This window comes from Capra hircus, chromosome 5 (genome assembly GCF_001704415.2).
Source record: "Capra hircus breed San Clemente chromosome 5, ASM170441v1, whole genome shotgun sequence".
NCBI lineage: Eukaryota > Metazoa > Chordata > Mammalia > Artiodactyla > Bovidae > Capra > Capra hircus.
Window position 1 is genome coordinate 80,062,119 of NC_030812.1, and position 20,146 is coordinate 80,082,264.

The 20,146-nt window shown below is 37.3% G+C and overlaps 1 protein-coding gene across 4 annotated transcripts in view; it reads right to left on the minus strand.

Annotated features, from left to right (window-relative positions):
* Positions 1-20,146, minus strand: part of CCDC91 (coiled-coil domain containing 91) — a 412,799-nt gene that overhangs the window by 298,140 nt on the left and 94,513 nt on the right. For all 4 annotated transcript variants that reach the window (XM_018048369.1, XM_018048367.1, XM_018048366.1 and 1 more), the window contains exons 2-3: positions 18,410-18,452; positions 14,995-15,073 (exon numbers count right to left, since the gene is read on the minus strand). In XM_018048369.1, the coding sequence (XP_017903858.1) occupies positions 14,995-15,073; positions 18,410-18,435 (105 nt within the window). In that variant the 5' untranslated portion in view covers positions 18,436-18,452. The remainder of the gene's footprint in view (positions 1-14,994; positions 15,074-18,409; positions 18,453-20,146) is intronic.

The window sequence follows — 20,146 nt, forward strand, 5'->3', positions numbered from 1 at the left end:
AGAAACGCTGGGCTGGATGAAGCACAAGCTGGAATAGAGCTTGCCGGGAGAAATATCAATAACCTCAGATATGCAGATGATACCACCCTTATGGCAGAAAGTGAAGAACTAAATGGCCTCGATGAAAGTAAAAGAGGAGAGTGAAAAAGTTGGCTTAAAGCTCAACATGCAGAAAACTAGGATCATGGCACCTGGTCCCACCACTTCATGGCAAATAGATGGGGAAGCAAAGGAAACAGTGACATTTTATTTTGAGGGGCTCCAAAATCACTGCAGATGATGACTACAGCTACGAAATTAAAAGATGATTGCTCCTTGGAAGAAAAGTTATGACCAACCTAGACAGCTTATTAAAAATCAGAGACATTACTCTGCCACAAAGGTTCAGCTAGTCAAAGCTATGGTTTTTTCAAAGCTATGGTTTTTCCAGTAGTCATGTATGGATGTGAGAGCTGGACTATAAAGAAAGCTGAGCACCCAAGAATTGATGCTTTTGAACTGTGGTGTTGGAGAAGACTTCTGAGAGTCCCTTGATCTGCAAGGAGACCCAACCAGTCCATCTTAAAGGAAATCAGTCCTGAATATTCATTGGAAGGACTGATGCTGAAGCTGAAACTCCAATACTTTGGCCACTTGATGCAAAGAACTGACTCATTAGAAAAGGCCCTAATGCTGGGAGGGATTGAAGGCGGGAGGAGAAGGCAACAACAGAGGATGAGATGGCTGGATGGCATCACCTACTTGATGGACATGAGTCTGAGTAAACTCTGGGAGTTGGTGATGGACAGGGAGGCCTGGCGTGCTGCAGTCCATTGGGCCGCAAGGAGTCGGCCAGGACTGAGCAACTGAAGTGAACTGAACCGAAGATTATGCTCAAATCCTTTAAGTTAGGCTTCAGCACTATGTGAAGTGAGAACTTCCAGATGCACAAACTGGGTTTAGAAAAGGCAGAGAAACCAGAGATCAAAGTGACAACAAAATCTGCTGGATCACAGAGAAAGCAAGGGGATTCCAGAAAAACCCCTATATCTGCTTACTGACTATGTGAAACCTTTGACCGTACGGATCACAATGAACTGTGGAAAATTCTCAGAGATGGGAATACCAGACCACCTTACCTGTCTCCTGAAAAACCCATTTGTGGGTCAAAAAGCAACAGTTAAAACCTTACATGGAAAAACTGACTAGCTGAAAATTGGGAAAAGAATACAGCAAGACTGTATATTGTCACTCAGTTTATTTAATGTATAGGCAGAGTACATCATGAAAAATGTTAGGCTGGGATAAAGATTGCTGGGGGAAATATCAACAACCCCAGATATGCAGATAATACTACTCTAAGGGCAAGCAAAGAGGAACTGAAGAGCCTTTTTATGAGGGTGAAAAAAAAAAGAGTGAAAAAGCTGGCTTAAAACTCAACAGTCAAAAAACTAAGATCATGGCATCCAATTCCATCACTTCATGGCAAATAGAAGGGGGAAAAGTGAAAGCACTGACAGATTTTCTTGTCCTGGGCTCCAAAATCACTGTGAATGTTGAGTGCAGCCATGAAATTAAAAGATGCTTGTTCCTTGGAAGGAAAGCTATGACAAACCTAGACAGTGCATTAAAAAGCAAAGACATCACTTTGCCAACAGCATATAGTCAAAGCTACAGTTTTTCCAGTAATCATGTATGGATGTGACAGTTGGACTGTAAAGAAGGCTAAGTGCCAAAGAATTTATGCCTTCAAATTGTGGTGCTGGAGGAGATTTGAGAATCCCTTGGACTGCCAGGAGATCAAACCAGCCAATCCTGATAGAAAGCAACCCTGAATATGCATTGGAAGAACTGTTGCTGAAGTTGAGACTCCAATACTCTGGCCACCTAATGCAAAGAGCTAACTCACTGGAAAAGACCCTGATACTCAGAAAGATTGAGGGTAAAAGGGAAAAAGGGTGGCAGAGGATGAGATGGTTAGATAGCATCACCAACTCCATGGACGTGCATCTAAGCAAACTTAAGGAGACAGTCAAGGACAGGGAAACCCGGCGTGCTGCAGTCTATGCGGTTGCAAAGATCAGACATGACTTAGAAACTGAACAGCAACAGCAATAATTCAGGAAGCCACAAAGATTTTAAAAAAAAATTTCTAAACTTTAAAATCAAATTCCACATATAGCCAAGATTTACTTATAAGTATTTACTGGGGCCCATACCTCTGGGTGCCACTTAGAAGTGGTGACAGATTTAAGAGTGGGAATAAAAACTCCAGAAGTCATCCCAGAAAGACATGATGGGACCTTTTACTGGGGCAGTAACTAGGAAAATGGGCTTCCCCAGTGGCTCAGCGGTAAAGAATCTGCCTGCAATGCAGGAAACCCAGGTTCAATCCCTAGGTCAGGAAGAGACCCTGGAGAAGAGCATGTCAACCCCTTCCAGCATTCTTGCCTGGAGAATCCCATGGACAGATAAGCCTTTTGGGCTACAGTCCATAGGGTCACAAAGAGTCAGACACAACTCAAGCGACTTCGCACACAACTAGGGAAGTAGAGAGAAGTGAAAAGATACCAAGTTTAATTAAACATAGAACCTACAGTATTTGATGATGGGTAGGTTGCACATCATAAAACCACAAGGAGGGAACAGGAATAGAGCAAGATCAGAAGATTCAAAAATCTCAAGAAATCATGGTACTCCTCAAAGAGGATCCCCAGAAATGCAGCATCTATAGAACAGCACAGAGGGTTGGAGACTCTATTTGAGAAGATCAAATACCCAACCTTCAAAAAGAGGAAGAAGTACTTGAAAACTCAACCTGAGTGAGCACAAAGAACACACTGAAGCAACAGTGTTCATGAGAAGACATCAGTCCAAAGACATCAAGTCAGGTGTGAGCAGCAGGCACAGCAGCAGAACCTCTGGCTGTGCTGGTCCAATCATCCTGTCAAGTGTCACGATCCCATGGGCCCCTCAAGCTTCAGTTTGGCCACTTGAATTTTCCCACAGTAGAAGATTTTATTGTTTCAAGCTTGAGGTAGGTCTTAGAGTCTAAAACAAGAATCCTAGGGGGAAAGGGATAGAAGGGATGAGAGACACAGGCAGTTCTGTTAGCTTCACGTCTGGTCTTTGCCTCTGACCTTCATCCAGAGAATTTAAGCCAGAAGTATTTCCTAGTCTCATATTACCCCATTCATCCACTGTTCCCTTTTATCTGAAATCTACTCCCCACTCCTTACCCCACGCTGTCCTGAGTGAGTAAAAAGATGACAACTTCCGCCCTTTGGCAGATTCAGACATGGGGCCCACTATGAACAGGTATCAAGCCTAGCTCTCTGGCCAAAACATAGAACCCTCAACATCATGAAGAACAAGAATTCCAGGACTCTAAATGGAGGCTGACACTGCAAACTTCAGATTTTAGTACTAGGCTCTGAATTATAGAACACTTTGTCAATTGAGACTTCTGACTGATCCCTTAAAGACACTGTGAAAACAGTGCCTATGTTCAGGATACTCTTCCTTGTTTTTATGTACAGTGGTAATTTGCTAGCTTTCCAGGTGTATGGTTGTCTGTCAAATAAATATATCCCCAAATATTAAGCTTTCTCCTTGTGACTGACATTTGGGTTATTTCTTGTTCTTGTTTAGTCACTAAGTCATGTCTGACTCTTTGAGACCCCATGGACTGTAACGCACCAGGCTCCAATATTCATAGAACTCCTCATGTAAGAAGAATACCAGGGTGGGTTCCATCTCCTGTCCAGAGATGTTCCCGCACCAGGGATCCAACCTGTGACTTCTGCACTGCAGGGGAATTTTAGTAACTGTAATTACAGACTTAGGATTCTAAAGAAAACTAGCTTTGTTGTTGTTTAACGTCGCTAAGTTGTATCTGACTCTAAGTTGTATCTGACTCTTTGTGATCCCATGCACTATAGTCCACCAGGGTCCTCTTCCCGGGGAATTTTCCAGGCAAAAATAGTTTAAGCTATTATAAACAGTGTTGCAATAAACATTATTTGACACATTAAAAAATACAGTGTAACAACTGAAGTTTATTTCAACCTACCATGCTACTTTGCTCATAGACAGCTAAAGATTTTTAATTTCATTTATTTTTGGCTGCACTGTGTCTTTGTTGCTACGTGCAGGCCTTCTCTAGCTGTGGTGCAAGAGCTTCTCATTGTGGTGGCTTCTCTTATTGCAGAGCACAGGATCTAGAGTACACGGGCTCAGTAGTTGTGGCGCACAGGTTTAGCTGCCCTGAGGCATGAGGAATCTTCCCAGACCAGGGATCAAACCCATGACCCTGCATTGGCAGGCAGATTCTTAGCCACTGAACCACAAGGGAAGACTGCCAGCTAAAGATTTTATTTTCAACATACTCATAAAGGGAAAGGGAATGGCTTCCTACTCCAGTATTCTTGCAAGAATTCCAAGACAGAGGAGCCTAGTGGGCTATAGGTCCATGGGGTTGAGAGCAAAACCACTCTTTGGGCTTCCCAGGTGGCTCAGATGGTAAAGAATCCGCCTGCAGTGCAGGAGACCTGGGTTCGATCTCTGGGTCAGGAAGCTCCCCAGAAGAAAGCAATGGCTACCCACCCCAGTGTTCTTGCCTGGAGAATTCCATGGATAGAGGAGACTGGCAGGCTACAGTTCATGGGGTGGCAAACAGTTGGAGACAACTGAGTGACTAAGCACATACTCATAAAATTACCATGAGTGTGGTCATTTTATGCAACCAATGTGACCAACATTTTCTTATATATGGCTACATAAATATAAAATTTGACATTATTTAGAGTAAGAGAATGTTTGCCTTCTGCTCATATTAGTGAAATTAATAAATGAAATATGTTAATTTTAACTAATCTTTCCATTAAGATACACGAACAATATAATATTATCAGCTAAATTAAAACAGCTTTAGCGAAAATACATACAAGAAAATTCATTCTAGGGCTACTTGTAACAGAAAAAAACTGACAGTAAAATAACTGGTTACGTCTCTAAGGGCACATCCATTGAAAAGTGTGTCATGCAACTACTAACAAGAATCTGGAAGATCGACAAGTACTCCTGTAGCAATATCTCCTGGTGTGCGAAAAAAGCAGGAGGTGATAGCATGTACATATGTACAGTATGCTATGCCTATCTCAGGAGAGGAGGAGGATACATTCACGTTATATACACCTGGCAGATACCTGGAGGGTTTCAACAAAAAGTGTAAATAAGTTATATCAAGGGAGTGGAACTAGGGGCCTACCAAAAAAGAAGAAATGCTCACTGTATATCTTTAACATTATTTCCCTTTTATTTCATGCATTTTTACCACATATGTGTATGTCTCCCTATCTGTCACAAAGAATAAGAAGTTTACTTTCTGAGTCAATTAGTGTAATGTATAAGGAGACCCATAAGGAAATGTACATATTCCTATCAGAACATTTGACAAAAACTTCTAGCGTTATTGAGCCAGACAGAGCCTAAGTTTTGGTTGCTATTGCTGTTGGTTAATTCAGCATTGTCATCAAGAGTAAGAACACTACCTTTATCTTACAGAGAAAAGAGTCACTGCCAAGCCTTCATCATTTTTAATAATGTGGAAAAAATTTCTATAAAGCTCTATTACAAACATTTTTACATGTATTCTATAATATTCCAAATCAAACCATTATTTTTTCTTCTTTTTCATTTTTTTAAATTGGAGGTAATTGCTTTATACACAGCATATTAAAAAGCAGAGACATTACTTTGCCAACAAAGATCCATCTAGTCAAGGCTATGGTTTTTCCAGTAGTCATGTACGGAAATGAGAGTTAGACTATAAAGAAAGCTGAGTGCCAAAGAGTTGATGCTTTTGAACTGTGGTGTTGGAGAAGACTCTTGAGAGTTCCTTGGACTTCAAGAAGATCCAACCAGTCCATCCTGAAAGAAATCAGTTTGAGTAAACTCCAGGAGTTGGTGATGGACAGGGAGGCCTAGCATGCTGCAGTCCATGGGGTCGCAAAGAGTCAGACACAACTGAGCGACTGAACAGAACTGAATTGCTTTACAATATTGTGATGGTTTCTGCCATTCATCAACATGAATCAGCCATTGGTATACATATGTCCCCTCCCACTAGAACCTTCCTCCAACCCCACTGCAACCCTCTAGATTATGACAGAGCACCACACAGAGCTCCCTGCATGTCATACAGCAAATATGCACTGGCTAATTCTAAATATGGTAGGTATATGTTTCAATGTGACATTCAATTCATCCTGACCTTTCCATACTCCACTGTGTCCACAAGTCTGTTCTCTGTGTTTAAGTCTTTACTGCTGCCCTGCAAAAATTAGTACTAGTTTTTAGATTCCACGTGTGTTAATATACAATATTTGTTCTTCATTTTCTTATTTACTTAACTCTAGAGTGAAAAAGTTGACTTAAAGCTCAACATTCAGAAAACAAAGATCATGGCATCTGGTCCCATCACTTCATGGGAAATAGATGGGACAGTGGAAACAGTGTCAGACTTTATTTTTGGGGGCTCCAAAGTCACTGCAGATGGTGATTGCAGCCATGAAATTAAAAGACGCTTACTCCTTGGAAGGAGAGGTATGGCCAACCTAGATATCATGTTAAAAAGCAGAGATATTACTTTGCCAACAAAGGTCCATCTAGTCAAGGCTATGGTTTTTCCAGCAGTCATGTATGAATGTGAGAGTTGGACTGTGAAGAAAGCTGAGTGCCAAAGAATTGATGCTTTTGAACTGTGCTGTTGGAGAAGACTCTTGAGAGTCCCTTGGACTGCAAGGAGATCCAACCAGTCCATTCTAAAGGAGATCAGTCCTGGGTGTTCTTTGGAAGGAATGATGCGAAAGCTGAAACTCCAATACTTTGGCCACCTCATGCGAAGAGTTGACTCATTGGAAAGACTCTAATGCTAGGAGGGATTGGGAGCAGGAGAAGGGGACAACAGAGGATGAGATGGCTGGATGGCATCACCGACTCGACAGACATGAGTTTGAGTGAACTCCGGGAATTGGTGATGGACAGGGAGGCCTGGCGTGCTGCAATTCATGGGGTTGCAAAGAATCGGACACGACTGAGCAACTGAACTGAACTGAAATGATATAAAACACTAGAGGTTCATCTACCTCATTGAAAGTGACTAAAATTTGGTTTTTTATGGCTGAATAATATTCCATTGTATATATGCACCACAACTTTATCCCTTCATCTGCCAATGGACATCTAGATTGCTTCCATGTCCTGGCTATTGTAAATAGTGTTTCAATGAACACCAGGGTACATGTGTCTTTCAGTATTGTGGTTTTCTCAGGGTGCTGCTGCCCATGGGGCTGCAAAGAGTCAGACAGGACTGAGCAACTGAACTAAACTGAACAGGGTATATGCCCAGTAGTGGGACTGCCACATTACATTGCTAGTTTTTTAAGAAATCTCCATACTGCTCTCTATAGTGGTCATATCAATTTACATTCCCACCAACTGTACAAGAGGATTTCCGGCCCGCCCCCCGCACCATTTTCTCCACATTCATATCAGCATTTATTGTTTAGATTTTTTGATGATGGAGAATCTGACCAGAGGTAACACCTCATTGTAGTTTTGATTTGTTTTTCTCTAATAATAAGCAATTTTGAGCATTTTTTCACGTGTTTATTAGCCACTTGCATAGCTTCTTTGGAGAAATGTCTGTTGACATCTTCTGCCCATTTTTTGACTGGGTTGTTTGTTCTTCTGATATTGAGCTACACGAGCTGCTTTTATATTCTGTAGAGTAATCCTCTGTCAGTTCTTTCATTTGCAATTAATTTCTCCCGTTCTGAGAGTTGTCTTTTCATCTTCCTTACAGTTTCCTTTGCTGAAACCACTGTCTTTTTAATAAGCAAGCTCAGAATCAGACAGAAGAGATACAGACTGTACCATAAAATATCGGAAAATAAATCAGTTTAAACAGTAACTGATAATAATTAAAATGCATAGAAAAGTTTCTCTTCAGTATTATAGTTCTTTATAGTGACATCTGTGTTCTAGGTTTACAGCTATGTTTTTAGATTAAGTGTAATTAGATCAGCACTGTGTCAGTGGGACCATGCAGTTAAAAATGAGGTGGTATGATTCACCTACTGGAGGCTACGCATATTACAGACACTATAATCAGAAAAAAATTAGAAATAAACGTGGAGCTCAAACTCTGGAAGGACATTTAGATATCATCTAGTCCTTCAATTTATAGATTAAATAATTGAGTTTCAGAGAAGTTACACAGTTAGCTAAACGCAAAAACCAGAACTCCTCATTCAGTGTCAGAGATAATGGATTCTAAAACACATTATAAACCTAATCTTCAAGGTCATAATAAATATCACTTTTATATTCTTTATTATATGCATTAATGAAGACAAAAGTTGCATAAATTACTGAAAATCCACATAAGGCCTAATATATGTACAGGAATAATTCATACCTCTATAGAAGCTAAACATTTTAGTCCTCATTTATAAAGTTGACTTCAGAAAAAATAAAGGTGAGTTAAAAATCTAGGGAGGGAGAAAAAAATGCAAGTAGCAAAAAGAAGCTAACTGGCAACCTTCCATTCAAACATCCAGTGTAACAATATTATAAAATTACTACACTACAACTGAAATCCAGTTGATGTCCTGGCAAAAAATATCCAATGTGGATATAAAGTAGAAGCAATGGAAAGTTTTCAAACATCACCCTTACTGCCTATCATAATACAGTAGGTGAACATGTAGTAGGTCATCTTCAAATTTTACCTCAAAGATAGATCAGACCAATGAATTCAATTAATATTTACTATCCCTGTGTGCAAACCACAGATTAATCTGAAAGAAAATATCACAACTTTTTCTCAAACAAAAAATGTGTGGACTCAGGTTCTGAGTTCTTATAGATGCGTAACACAGATTCTACTGGAAAAACAGGGTTAGCAAGGAGAGTAATGGGATATTAATAAAAGAACCGATTTGTTGTTCTAGGTTTTCCTGGCCAGGAGAATGGAGAATGGAAAAACTGAACCATGAAATCAAAAAGGCATCTGTCTTCCAGGTTTCTTTCTGCCAATGTCTTGAGAAAAATGTTTGAACTTTCCTGTTGGCTTTGTATGCAAATAGCTCCAGATGCAAAGTGAACCACATCTAAGTTATTCGGTTCAACATCTGCTGGTCCAACTCCCATTATTCCTTCTAAAGAGTCAGCTTGTGAAAGACAGTTTAGTTGCTTCCTATATAAGCTGTTTTGAAGGAGCTAATTTGGATTAAAGTTATCTGTCTGGACCACGTGCTTTTACCTTTGATGGTTAATGCATTTTAATGTGGTCTGTGTAGTGCTGCAAGGAACTTGGAAGCATATTGGAAAGGACAGTATTCAAGGTTTTGCCTTGGACCTCACCTTCTAGGCAATTTACATTTATACAGTTAAAAGTAAAAAAGGGCAGTCATTTGCCTCTGAAACAGCACCATCCACATTGAAGACAACGGCATCATGATGATACTTGCTGACCTAATATACTTTTCGTGCAACCTCTATCATAGATTTGAAGCTAAAGTTATTGATAAAATCACTTGCCAGTACTAACATTACATTTCACAGACCATCTCGTCATTTGAGATGACTCTTTTCATACGGTATCACTGAAAGTGGCATAAGTTGGTCCACGGCACATGGTACTTTGTGTCAGATATACAGTATATTTTCAAACGTGATAAATGAGTGCATTAGCGAATGAATGAACAAACAAGTTAAATAATTAACTTAAATAAACATCATGGATTCTGTAACTTTGAGTCTGCTGAATTCAGAAAGCATAATAAAAAATATATAAAAGCCAAACTAAGACTAACAGTCTAATGTTCTTAGAGTTTGCAAGGTCAAGAAAAGATAAAATCCTTCCTTCAAAAGAGTACAGTAGGAAAGGTAATTTGCAATCAAGGTAAAAGTGGAATATATGTCTACACGTGTTATGTGTGTGTGTGTGCGTGTGTATACATTTGCATTTGTATAAAGGAACACAAACATATGTATATCAAAAGTTAGACATTCATTTCGAAGATAGACATTCATTTCAAAAAGTTACTTTTCTAAAAAGCAGAGTATTACCAGTCTTCTAAAAATTTACAAAAGACAGTCAATTGCTCAAAAATGATTCTGAAAAAATAGATTTCTCAGCCAAAAAATTGTTTTTCTGAAAAAGTACAGTTCATAAAAGAAGCCAATTCAAAAAATTACTGATATCTTATGATATGCAAAATCTGGAATGACTTTTCTTTGGGAAAACGTTAGAAAAATAATATTTTTAAAAGGAGGTAAAAGAACTGGATACTATTACTATTGCTTCTACACTCCTACATCTTGAACTAAAATTCAGCCTAACTGCTGCTGTCCTCTACTGTTACCTGCCAACACACTGTAGGACCAGGGGAGAAAATGAAAATAAAAAAATAGCTAAATAGCTGTTCACTTTCTGAGAATCTGTGACTACTCTTGTCAATCATTATCCCCAGGTTATTTGTCTAAATGTGGAATGACCAGGAAAGTTAGCTGAGCTCCAGACGAAACAGCTTGTTAGCCATCCTTGAATAATTATCTAAGATTTCCAGGTGTTTTTTTCTAGATTACTGTAATTTTTAAGGAAAACTTAAGTTTGCCTTCCTTTAACTTGTGATTAACAGGCTATTTAAATACTCTCAAAGAATTAAAATAATCAAAAAGAGTTACTTGAAAGTAAATCTGCTCTACTCATTATCAAGAAACAATTACCAAGCACTGTTCATTAGCAAGGCACAATGCTATCTAGGTACTTAGGATTCAAAAAAACCTTAAAACATAGTCCCTGCCCTCCAAGGCTTAGACTAAAGTAGACATGCAGAGACGAATGTCATACTGAAAAACTAATATTTTTAAAAGTATTAGTACACCAATGTCGAAGGCAGCATTATTTACAATAGCCAAAGGAAGCAATTAAGTGTCCATGGACAAATGAACACATAAACAAAATGTAGTCTGTACACACACTGGAATATTATTTAGGCTTAGAAAGTCAGGAAATTCTGATGCATGCTACTGCATGGATGAAACTTGAGAATGTATCATGCTAAAGTAAAATAAACTGGTCACAAAAAGGAAAATACTAGATGATTCTATTTATATGAGATATCCAGAGTAGTCAAATCCATAAAGATAGAAAGTAGAATGGGAGTTGACAGAGGCTGCAGGGAGGGGAAATTGGGTAGTTATTGTTTAATGGCTAAAGAGTTTCAGTTTTACAAATGAAAAAGTTCTAGAAATTAGTTGCACAACAATATGAATATAACTAAAAATACTGAATTGGACACAAAACTGATTAATATGGTGGGGAAAGGGACAAATTGGGAAATTGGGATTGACATATATGCACTACTATATATAAAATAGGTAAGTAATAAGAACCTACTGTATACCACAGGAAACTCTATTCATTACTCTGTAATGACTTATATGGGAACAGAATCTAAAAAAGAGTGGATATTTCAATATGTATATGTATAATTGATGTGCTTTGCTGTACAGCAGAAACTAGCACAACACTGTAGATCAAATATATTCCAATAAATCATTAATTCAGTTCAGTTCAGCCGCTCAGTTGTATCTGACTCTTTGCGACCCCATGGACTACAACATGCCAGGCCTCCCTGTCCATCACCAACTCCCGGAATTTACTCGAACTCATGTCCATTGAGTTGGTGATGCCATCCAAACCATCTCATCCTCTGTCATCCCCTTCTCCTCCTGCCTTCAATCGTTCCTAACATTAGAGTCTCTTCAAATGAGTCAGCTCTTTTTTAAAATTGTGGTTAAATGCATATAATGAGAAATAGTCCATATTTATTATTTATTAAATTTTTATTATTTATAAATTTTAAAAGGCACAAATTGGTATATGCCAAGGGCCAAGGAAATGAGACAGAAAAAAAAAAAAAATGATACAGTAGCTCAGACCAAGAAGCAATTATGAGAAATGGAACAAATTCAGTGAGAACTGTATTTTTTTAACAAGAAAAATAAGACTCAAGTAAGCAGACAGGGGATGTCATACCTGCCCTAGGTATGACAACCAGAAGCAATGGCAAACAGTAGCAGACATCATCTAGAAACATAATGTAGATCACAGTTTGATTCATAGGCTTCAAACAACAGCCAGGGAGACAAGCTAGAGGGTAAGGCTATGAAGGAGAGAGGAGAATGCTTGAGGCAATTCTTCTCACTGAATAGCAGTACAGCAGTAGTCGCTCAGTCATGTCTGACTTTTTGTGACCCCATGGACTGTAGCCCACCAGGCTCCTCTGTCCATGGGATTCTCTAGGCAAAAATACTGGAGTGGGTTGCCATTTCCTCCTCCAGGGGACCTTCCCAAATGTATATAAAGGAGACTTCATTAATGTGCATTAGAGGATACCCCAGGTTAACCTGTTATAGAAAACTCTCTTGAGTCTTTAAATTCTATACCAATTCTCACTGAATAGCTTTTACTGAAATGAGGCAATATTTATCCCAGTTTTACTAAGAGTAAAGGCAGGAATTAAAAAGGAGATTCATAATTTCATATTCATTCACATCCTACATTCTCCAACTCCTATGATTAAGGAAGTGCATATACACGTATCATTAATTAGATGCCTCACCATAAGGAGAGATGGGCCTAGAAATAATAATCTGTGTGAAGAAGCAACATGTGCATTTCATTTACTCTATAATTTTTAAATTTTATTATCAGCACTGCATATAATCTAGTATTTTAAAAGATCCCACTAAGTAAATGACGCTAATATTACAGAAAAATGCATGTCCCTAGGTACCTCCTTTGATTGACAGTATTGACAGCTAAAACAGATAGTCTCAGAGGCAAATTATCCCAGTTGCTATAAGGAAATCATCCTCTAACTGACTGCCAGCCCTATAGCAGACTAATCACTAGGCACACTAGGCCAACTCAGTCTTTATTTACAAAACCATTTGAAATGTTCTATGTCTGATGTCTGTGTTGCACTATTCCATACTCTCCTTATTTCTCAAGTCTCTTTTTTTCCTCCTGTTCCCTAACTATGGGCATCTAAATTTCTCTACTTAACTCTATTCGTTCTATATGCGGCTTCCCACTGTGATCTCCTACAACTTCAATTGTCATATCAGTGGGAAAACCACCAAACCAAGACCTCCAGTCCACCTTTCTCCTGAACTCTAGGTACTTTAAATTAACATGTCTAAGACAAATTAATTAAGGCCTCATACTGTCCCAAACCAACTCTTTTAAATTCTCTATTTCTTTCATGGTAATACTATCCTTTTTAGAACCAAGTCTTGTAACCTTAAAAATCAACTCTGACTCCTCCTTCACCCAAACATGCAATCAGTCAGACAGACAGTCCTGCTGATGCTTTTCTCAAAAGACAGAGCTCCTGACAATAAACTGAAACAAGAACCTGAAAGTCTAGATTTCATTCCTAAACATATTTATCTGTATCAGACTCCAAAACTTTCATAAGCTATCATTTCATTATCTGAACAATGGGAAGAATGCAGCTGCCCTACCTATTTCACAAAAAACAAATACATAATGGCGTGCTGAAAATCCTCAACCATTATGTAAATATATTATCTAGTCTTCCTACCCACCTCCTGCTGTCACCCTAGTCTAGTCATTTATTCAGTTACTTATTCATTCATTCACTCCTTTTCTTCTTTTATTAAAGGACCAAGTACAATCCAGGTACTATGTTCAGCAGTTAAAACATAACAACAGAACAAATAGATGCAGCCTTACATAACTTACAGTCTAACATGAAAGTCAGAAAACAGGTACATGTAGATGGGAGAAGGTTCTCTGGGAAAACTTCCCAGAAAAAGAAATAATAAAGTAAGAAACAATACATAAAACAAACATGAGTCTATATGGCAAGGGTGTGGGGGAGAGCAGCAGTAGGAAAAAGATGAGCAATTTGAGGCAAAGGAAACAACACTTATACCCCTCAAACAAAAATGAGCATCCTAACAGTGCCATCCTCTTTTCCACATTTACACCTTTATTCCATGCATTTTTCTCCCTTCAAAATCTTTCTTCATTCTTATCTCTGCCTATTGAGATTAAATTCATCCTTCAAAGCCCAGACAGACGATATATAACCAGTTTCAAGGACAATACTTGACTCATTTGAGGCATGAAGTAACATTTACTAAAGGAATAGATGACAAAAAATTGGATGATCATCATTCTTCCCAAATCACAAATCTGCTTCATATTACATATATACATATGCTTGCCTTGTCTTTCCTTGAAGTAAAGGACATGTCTGCATAGTGTCTCATGCATAAAAGGTACTCAAAAATATTTGTAAAATGAATAATTCTAATAATCTGAGACAGACCTGTTAAAGAATATTTTCATCTTTGACTCCTGACTTTATAATAATTTGGCAGAAAAAAGAAAACACAAAATAATATTTAGATATGAATTATATTAATACTGAACATTAGGTCTTCCACAAAATACTTCTCAATAATGGAATTTATTTTTGTATTTCATTTCTTAGATGACTTAATTCTTAATATTTTTGAATGATTTTCCTATAGAAATACTTCTAAATTTAAATACTGTGGGGGATGACAAATAATCTTTAGAATATTAAGAAGTCTTTAATTAATGAACTGGACACTAAAAAATTACTTGGCATCTCACCTTTCTAAAACTAAAACAAATTTGGAAATGCAAATTGTACTTTAATTCCATTTTAATGCTGATGGTATCATTTTTGGAATCATGCCTCAAGCCACCATTTCAGAATTTGTTATGCAATTCATAATTAGTTACGCAAAAAACTAGGTTAAATTTGGGTCATTCCATTTATCAGATCAAAGAAGGCAAAGTGCAAAGGTAGAAAGGTGCTTTCAAAAGAAAGGCAAAAGTATTGAATAAGAAAAACATTCTAAGTTACTCTATACTACCTGCAGGAAAAGCAGCCCAGGGAATGGCAGGAGATGTAGTTTGGGTTTCCCCATTTCCTCCATCAAAAATCTCTGCAGCCTATAAAACGAAGGCAAAATTATTTTAGAAAATCTGAAAAGTAGAAATGTTATTTAAGCAATGAAGCCTCCCAATTCTACAAGCATAATTCTCTGTAATACGCTGCTGTAGCCACTGCTGAGTCGCTTCAGTCATGTCCAACTCTGTGCGACCCCACAGATGGCAGCCCACCAGGCTTCCCTGTCCCTGGGATTCTCCAGGCAAGAACGCTGGAGTGGGTTGCCATTTCCTTCTCCAATGCATGAAAGTGAAAAGTGAAAGTGAAGTCGCTCAGTCGTGTCCAACTCTTAGCGACCCCATGGACTGCAGCCTACCAGGCTCCTTCATCCATGGGATTTTCCAGGCAAGAGTACTGGAGTGGGTCACCATTGCCTTCTCTGCTGTAATACGCTACACATTTTCAAATTTCCTTTGAATACTAAATTGTTTTTCAGTCTTCAGTGCTACCACTTCCAACCACTAGTCACTGCCCCCAGTGCTTGTGCTCTGTCCTTGAGTTAAATTTTCCTTCCTTACTCAGATATATTTCTTGTCAATGAAATTTTATTTTACATATCCTCACAGTTTCATTTCTGAACCTGCAATATTTACCTATGTATATAGGAAAAATACATTATTTTTCTTCAAAAATATAGACATTAAATCTTTTTATTTAACTATCACAAGATCAAAAAGAGATTAAAGAAACAAGATTTACCCATATGCTTTAATAATATACCAGACTTCCCTTGTGGCTAAGCTGGTAAAGAATTCACCTGCAATACGGGAGCCCTGGATTGGATCTCTGGCTTGCGAAGATCCCCTGGAGAAGGGAAAGGCTACCCACTCCAGTATTCTGGCCTGGAGAATTCCCTGTATCCATGGGGTCACAAAGAGTTGGACACGACTGAGCATCTTTCACTTTCACTTTAATAATAGACCAGCTGGACTTACCAGCATTCAACATTTAGAAAACTCCTAAACTTGACATTTAAATTAAACCCTCATTTTAAACAGTTTTAAACTATGAGACAGCCAATTACTGAATGTTGAGTTTGTGGGTAAAAGTGAAAAGTTTTCTCTCTCTTAACTGTTCAGGTCACAAGAAAATTGCTATTGGAAAAAAAGGACCAGAATTTCAACTTGGATTCTGCATTGAGTTGTCAGCCACAAAGACAGTCAATTGGGCAATTGACAAGTCAACTGAGGGAATCTGCCACAGCAGTTGAGTGATGTTGAATACAGAAGCTACTCTCTACAAACTATGAAAAATGTGCTAAGTCACTTCAGTCATGTCTGACTCTATGATCCAATGGACTGTAGCCTGCTAGGCTCCTCTGTCCATGGGATTCTCCAGGCAATAATACTAGAGTGAGTTGCCATGCCCTTTTCCAGGGAATCCTCCAAACCCAGGGATTGAACCCACTTCTCTTAGTCTTCTGCATTGGCAGGTGGATTATTTACCAATACTACCACCTAGGAAGCCCCACAAGTCATGAGGGAAGGTCAAAAAAATAAAATAAAATAAAAATACTGCATATTCCTTGACCTAGACATTCCATTTCTAAGAATTCATCCTAAACATATAATTGCAAAAATTTACCCAAAAGGATGTATACCAAATGGTTACTTATAATAGGCAATCATTGGATACAATCTAAACATTTACCAGACACCTGATTAAATAAATCATCTTTTACTCATATACTGGAACTCTCTAAAACCATTAAAAATGTTTTAGGAACAAAAATCTTAATAACATCTAAAATATGTTCACATAAAAATACAGATAGTAGTTGTCTAGGAAAAATTATATATTTATCTAGAAAAAAGGTAAGAAAGACAAAAAACAAATTAAAAACAAGGTTTTCTAGCGGCAATTTTTATTCATTTGGCTATTAGTCGTTTTTCAAATTTTTCTGCACTAAAAATACTTCTAAAATTACAATACAATTATTTTCTTAACTGTATTAAAAATAATTTCAGAATATTCCATCAATGCTTAATTCACTGACACTGATAATTGCACTGTTGTTAAGCAAAAGAATATCCTTATTCTTAGGAAATATTAACACACACTAAAGTATCTAGGAGTAAAGAATCATAATGTATTTAACTGATCTTCAGATGTCTCCTCCCAGAAAGGTTTCTATACCTAAGGATAGAAACCTTTCATATTTTTACAGCAGAATGTAGAAGAAAGAATCCTAGCAACCATAATTAAATTGGAATGGTTGGTTAGTACTGTACCTGTGTAATAGTCAAAGGAATAGATCCATTGACTATACACTGAAGTATAACTGTTACTCTAGAGAATACTATCTACTCTGAGTTCTCTGATAAAATAAATCAAGAAACATAAGATTCAGTCACCCGACAACCCAAAATACTAAAGCAAATGCAGAAAGCATATCAATGTGCTAAACAGAAAGTTTTAGATGAAATGCAGAAAATAGGTAAGTTCATATTCTGATTATTTCCATATTAACAGATATTAAAGAGCAACAGGAGGGAAACTGATCTTAACCTAAAATAAACTCATACCATTCTTTCATGACATTCAGAACACTGAATATATACTAATGTCTCATTTCTCCTATTGTACTGTCATCAGTTACAGTCACTATCTTTAACAATCTCCTTTTCACCAAGTTCCAAACTAGATAAAAGTCTTTCTTAAAGAAAAAAAAAAAAATCACAGAGCTCACTTGATGGTAGTTCCAGGACTTGAGCTCAGGCATCCTGACTCCTAATCCAGAGATTTTCCTGCAAGACTATACTGGCTCCATAAAAATAACTGGGTTACAAAATATTTCAATAAAATGAACACATACTGAAAAGGATTAAGGAAAAGACAGGGCTTCTTCAGTTAACAATTTCCTTACAAAGCATCCAACTAAAACCTGAGAGAATAATCTAACAACACAAACACACTAATTAGCTCTGTAAGCCACCAAAAGGTGATGTACTTAACACATTAAATCAACTCATTACAGGTATAAACATGAAAATAGGTCCCAGATCTTCAACACTCATCCCTCATCTCACAAGTATTTCCTAATAGACATGTATCCCAACAGAATCATCTGCTGACAATTTCTCAAATCTCTTCTTTAGTGCTTCCACCAGCAGCACTTAATTACCTCAATTTAAAACATTCCTATGGGTATGATCAAGTGTTCAATAATAATAAATCAATTTTAACTTTCAGAGGGAATATATTTTAATTTTTCTGTATTTCATTTTTTTATTCCAGAGTTACATTCAAAATGATCAAAAAAGGATCATGAACATCAATGATTAATAAAACATTTAAAACAATTACATAAGTAAAATAAGGTAAATAATAGCACATACCTCAAAACCACCAAAATCATCATCATCCATTCTTTAAGTGCACCTGAAAAACAAAAGCCATTGAAACAGGCCACACACATGGTCATTTACATCAGAACACTGCTCTCACTTAAGGGCATATACATTTTGACTTGTTTTTTTGATCTCTAAATTAGAACTATTTCATTTGGGTTAAGAAAATGATTTAACTAAATACATATGCATTTTTAACACAAAAGGACTGAGATTTTCTTGACAAAATTAGCCATTCTGGCAATATTAACAATTTCTGTGACTTTTTCAGCAACCATGTATTTTGCCATTTTGTGTTGAGACGCCAGGAGTGGAAAAATATTCTTTTACATTTTAATTTGCTTTTCCCAAATTGGCACTAGGGCTCAATTCAATAATGCTTCCTGCTTTTTGCATCTATTCCTCAGTTGTCTGGCAACATCAGCACAAACTCCAGCTAAGAACAGGACTGTGGTGAATTTTTGGAAATCTGTCCCACACCACAAAGGTTCTTCCCTTGGTTTCATGGCCGAGGTTGATTTAGATTTTCAAAATTGATCAGCATTTTTGAGCTGTGGCCACAACTTCTGGAGCATTTTGATATGTGTATTTTTAGCTGAAACTGCTTTGCACTTTTGGAAAAATGTGGAGCAAGTTACTAGGCTGATCAAGATAAATCAAGTCATGTATTCATGGAGACTAGGGAAGAGAAAAACACAAGCAAATATCCAGAATACCTGTCTTCTTTACCCTTAAAATATGTAAGCGAGACAAGCAGTGGGATAATACATGCTTTATTTTGTCCTAAATGCATTCTATAAAAATAAAAGGGTAAAACTATGAGTGCCTGGGCTTTAAAAAGAAGAAAAACATAAAAAGGAGATGCTTTCATCGAACAAACCATGAAAGAACTAAAAAACAGAAAGGTAAAACAAGTAATAAGTGATATACATCAAGACAAAATTAAATTTACAATAAATTGTGAATTGGTGGACAGAAGTCACGCTCTGGTCAATAACTGGTTTTCCTTTTCTATCTTTCAAAAGTGGACATATTCACATATTAATTACAGCTTTCTTGTCTCAATAATACAAGATGGACTTCATTACAAAAAATCTTCTCCAACTTCTAAAAAAAGAACAAAAACAGCTAAGCAAATTAAACTGTATATACTAAGCAATAATTCTAAAGGTATTTTCTAAGGCATTTTGCTCTGACTGATAAAGCAGCCGTCATGCTTTACCTTGTCACCAAAATTACTACTGTGTATGCGCGTGCTCAGTCATGTTCAACTCTTTGCAACCCCAGGAACCACAGCAGGCCAGGCTCCACTGTCCATGGCATTAATTAACACTAATGCCTTGAAAAATAAAACTCAAAAATAGTCAAAGAAAAGTAAACAGTAAAAAGCAATCTCAGGATTGTTTTATTTTAATAGACAAAGAAAATTTATTTTCACAGAAACTCAGTAGGCAATGACACTATAAGAAATATATAGATAGAAATATTCAATACATTATAAAAATGGACAGCACTAAATTAACCAGAATATAATACCAGTATTGTCACCATTACCCACAATTTAACAATCTGTTGAAAAATTTCAAAAGATGTACTTCTCCAAAAATCAAAACGAAGCAAATCATCCACATACACTTAAAAAATATGAACCAGACTTTCAGAAACTTTTGATGGTGGTTAGTTTGAAATGGAATTCACATTAATTCTGATGCAAGCGAGTAGAAA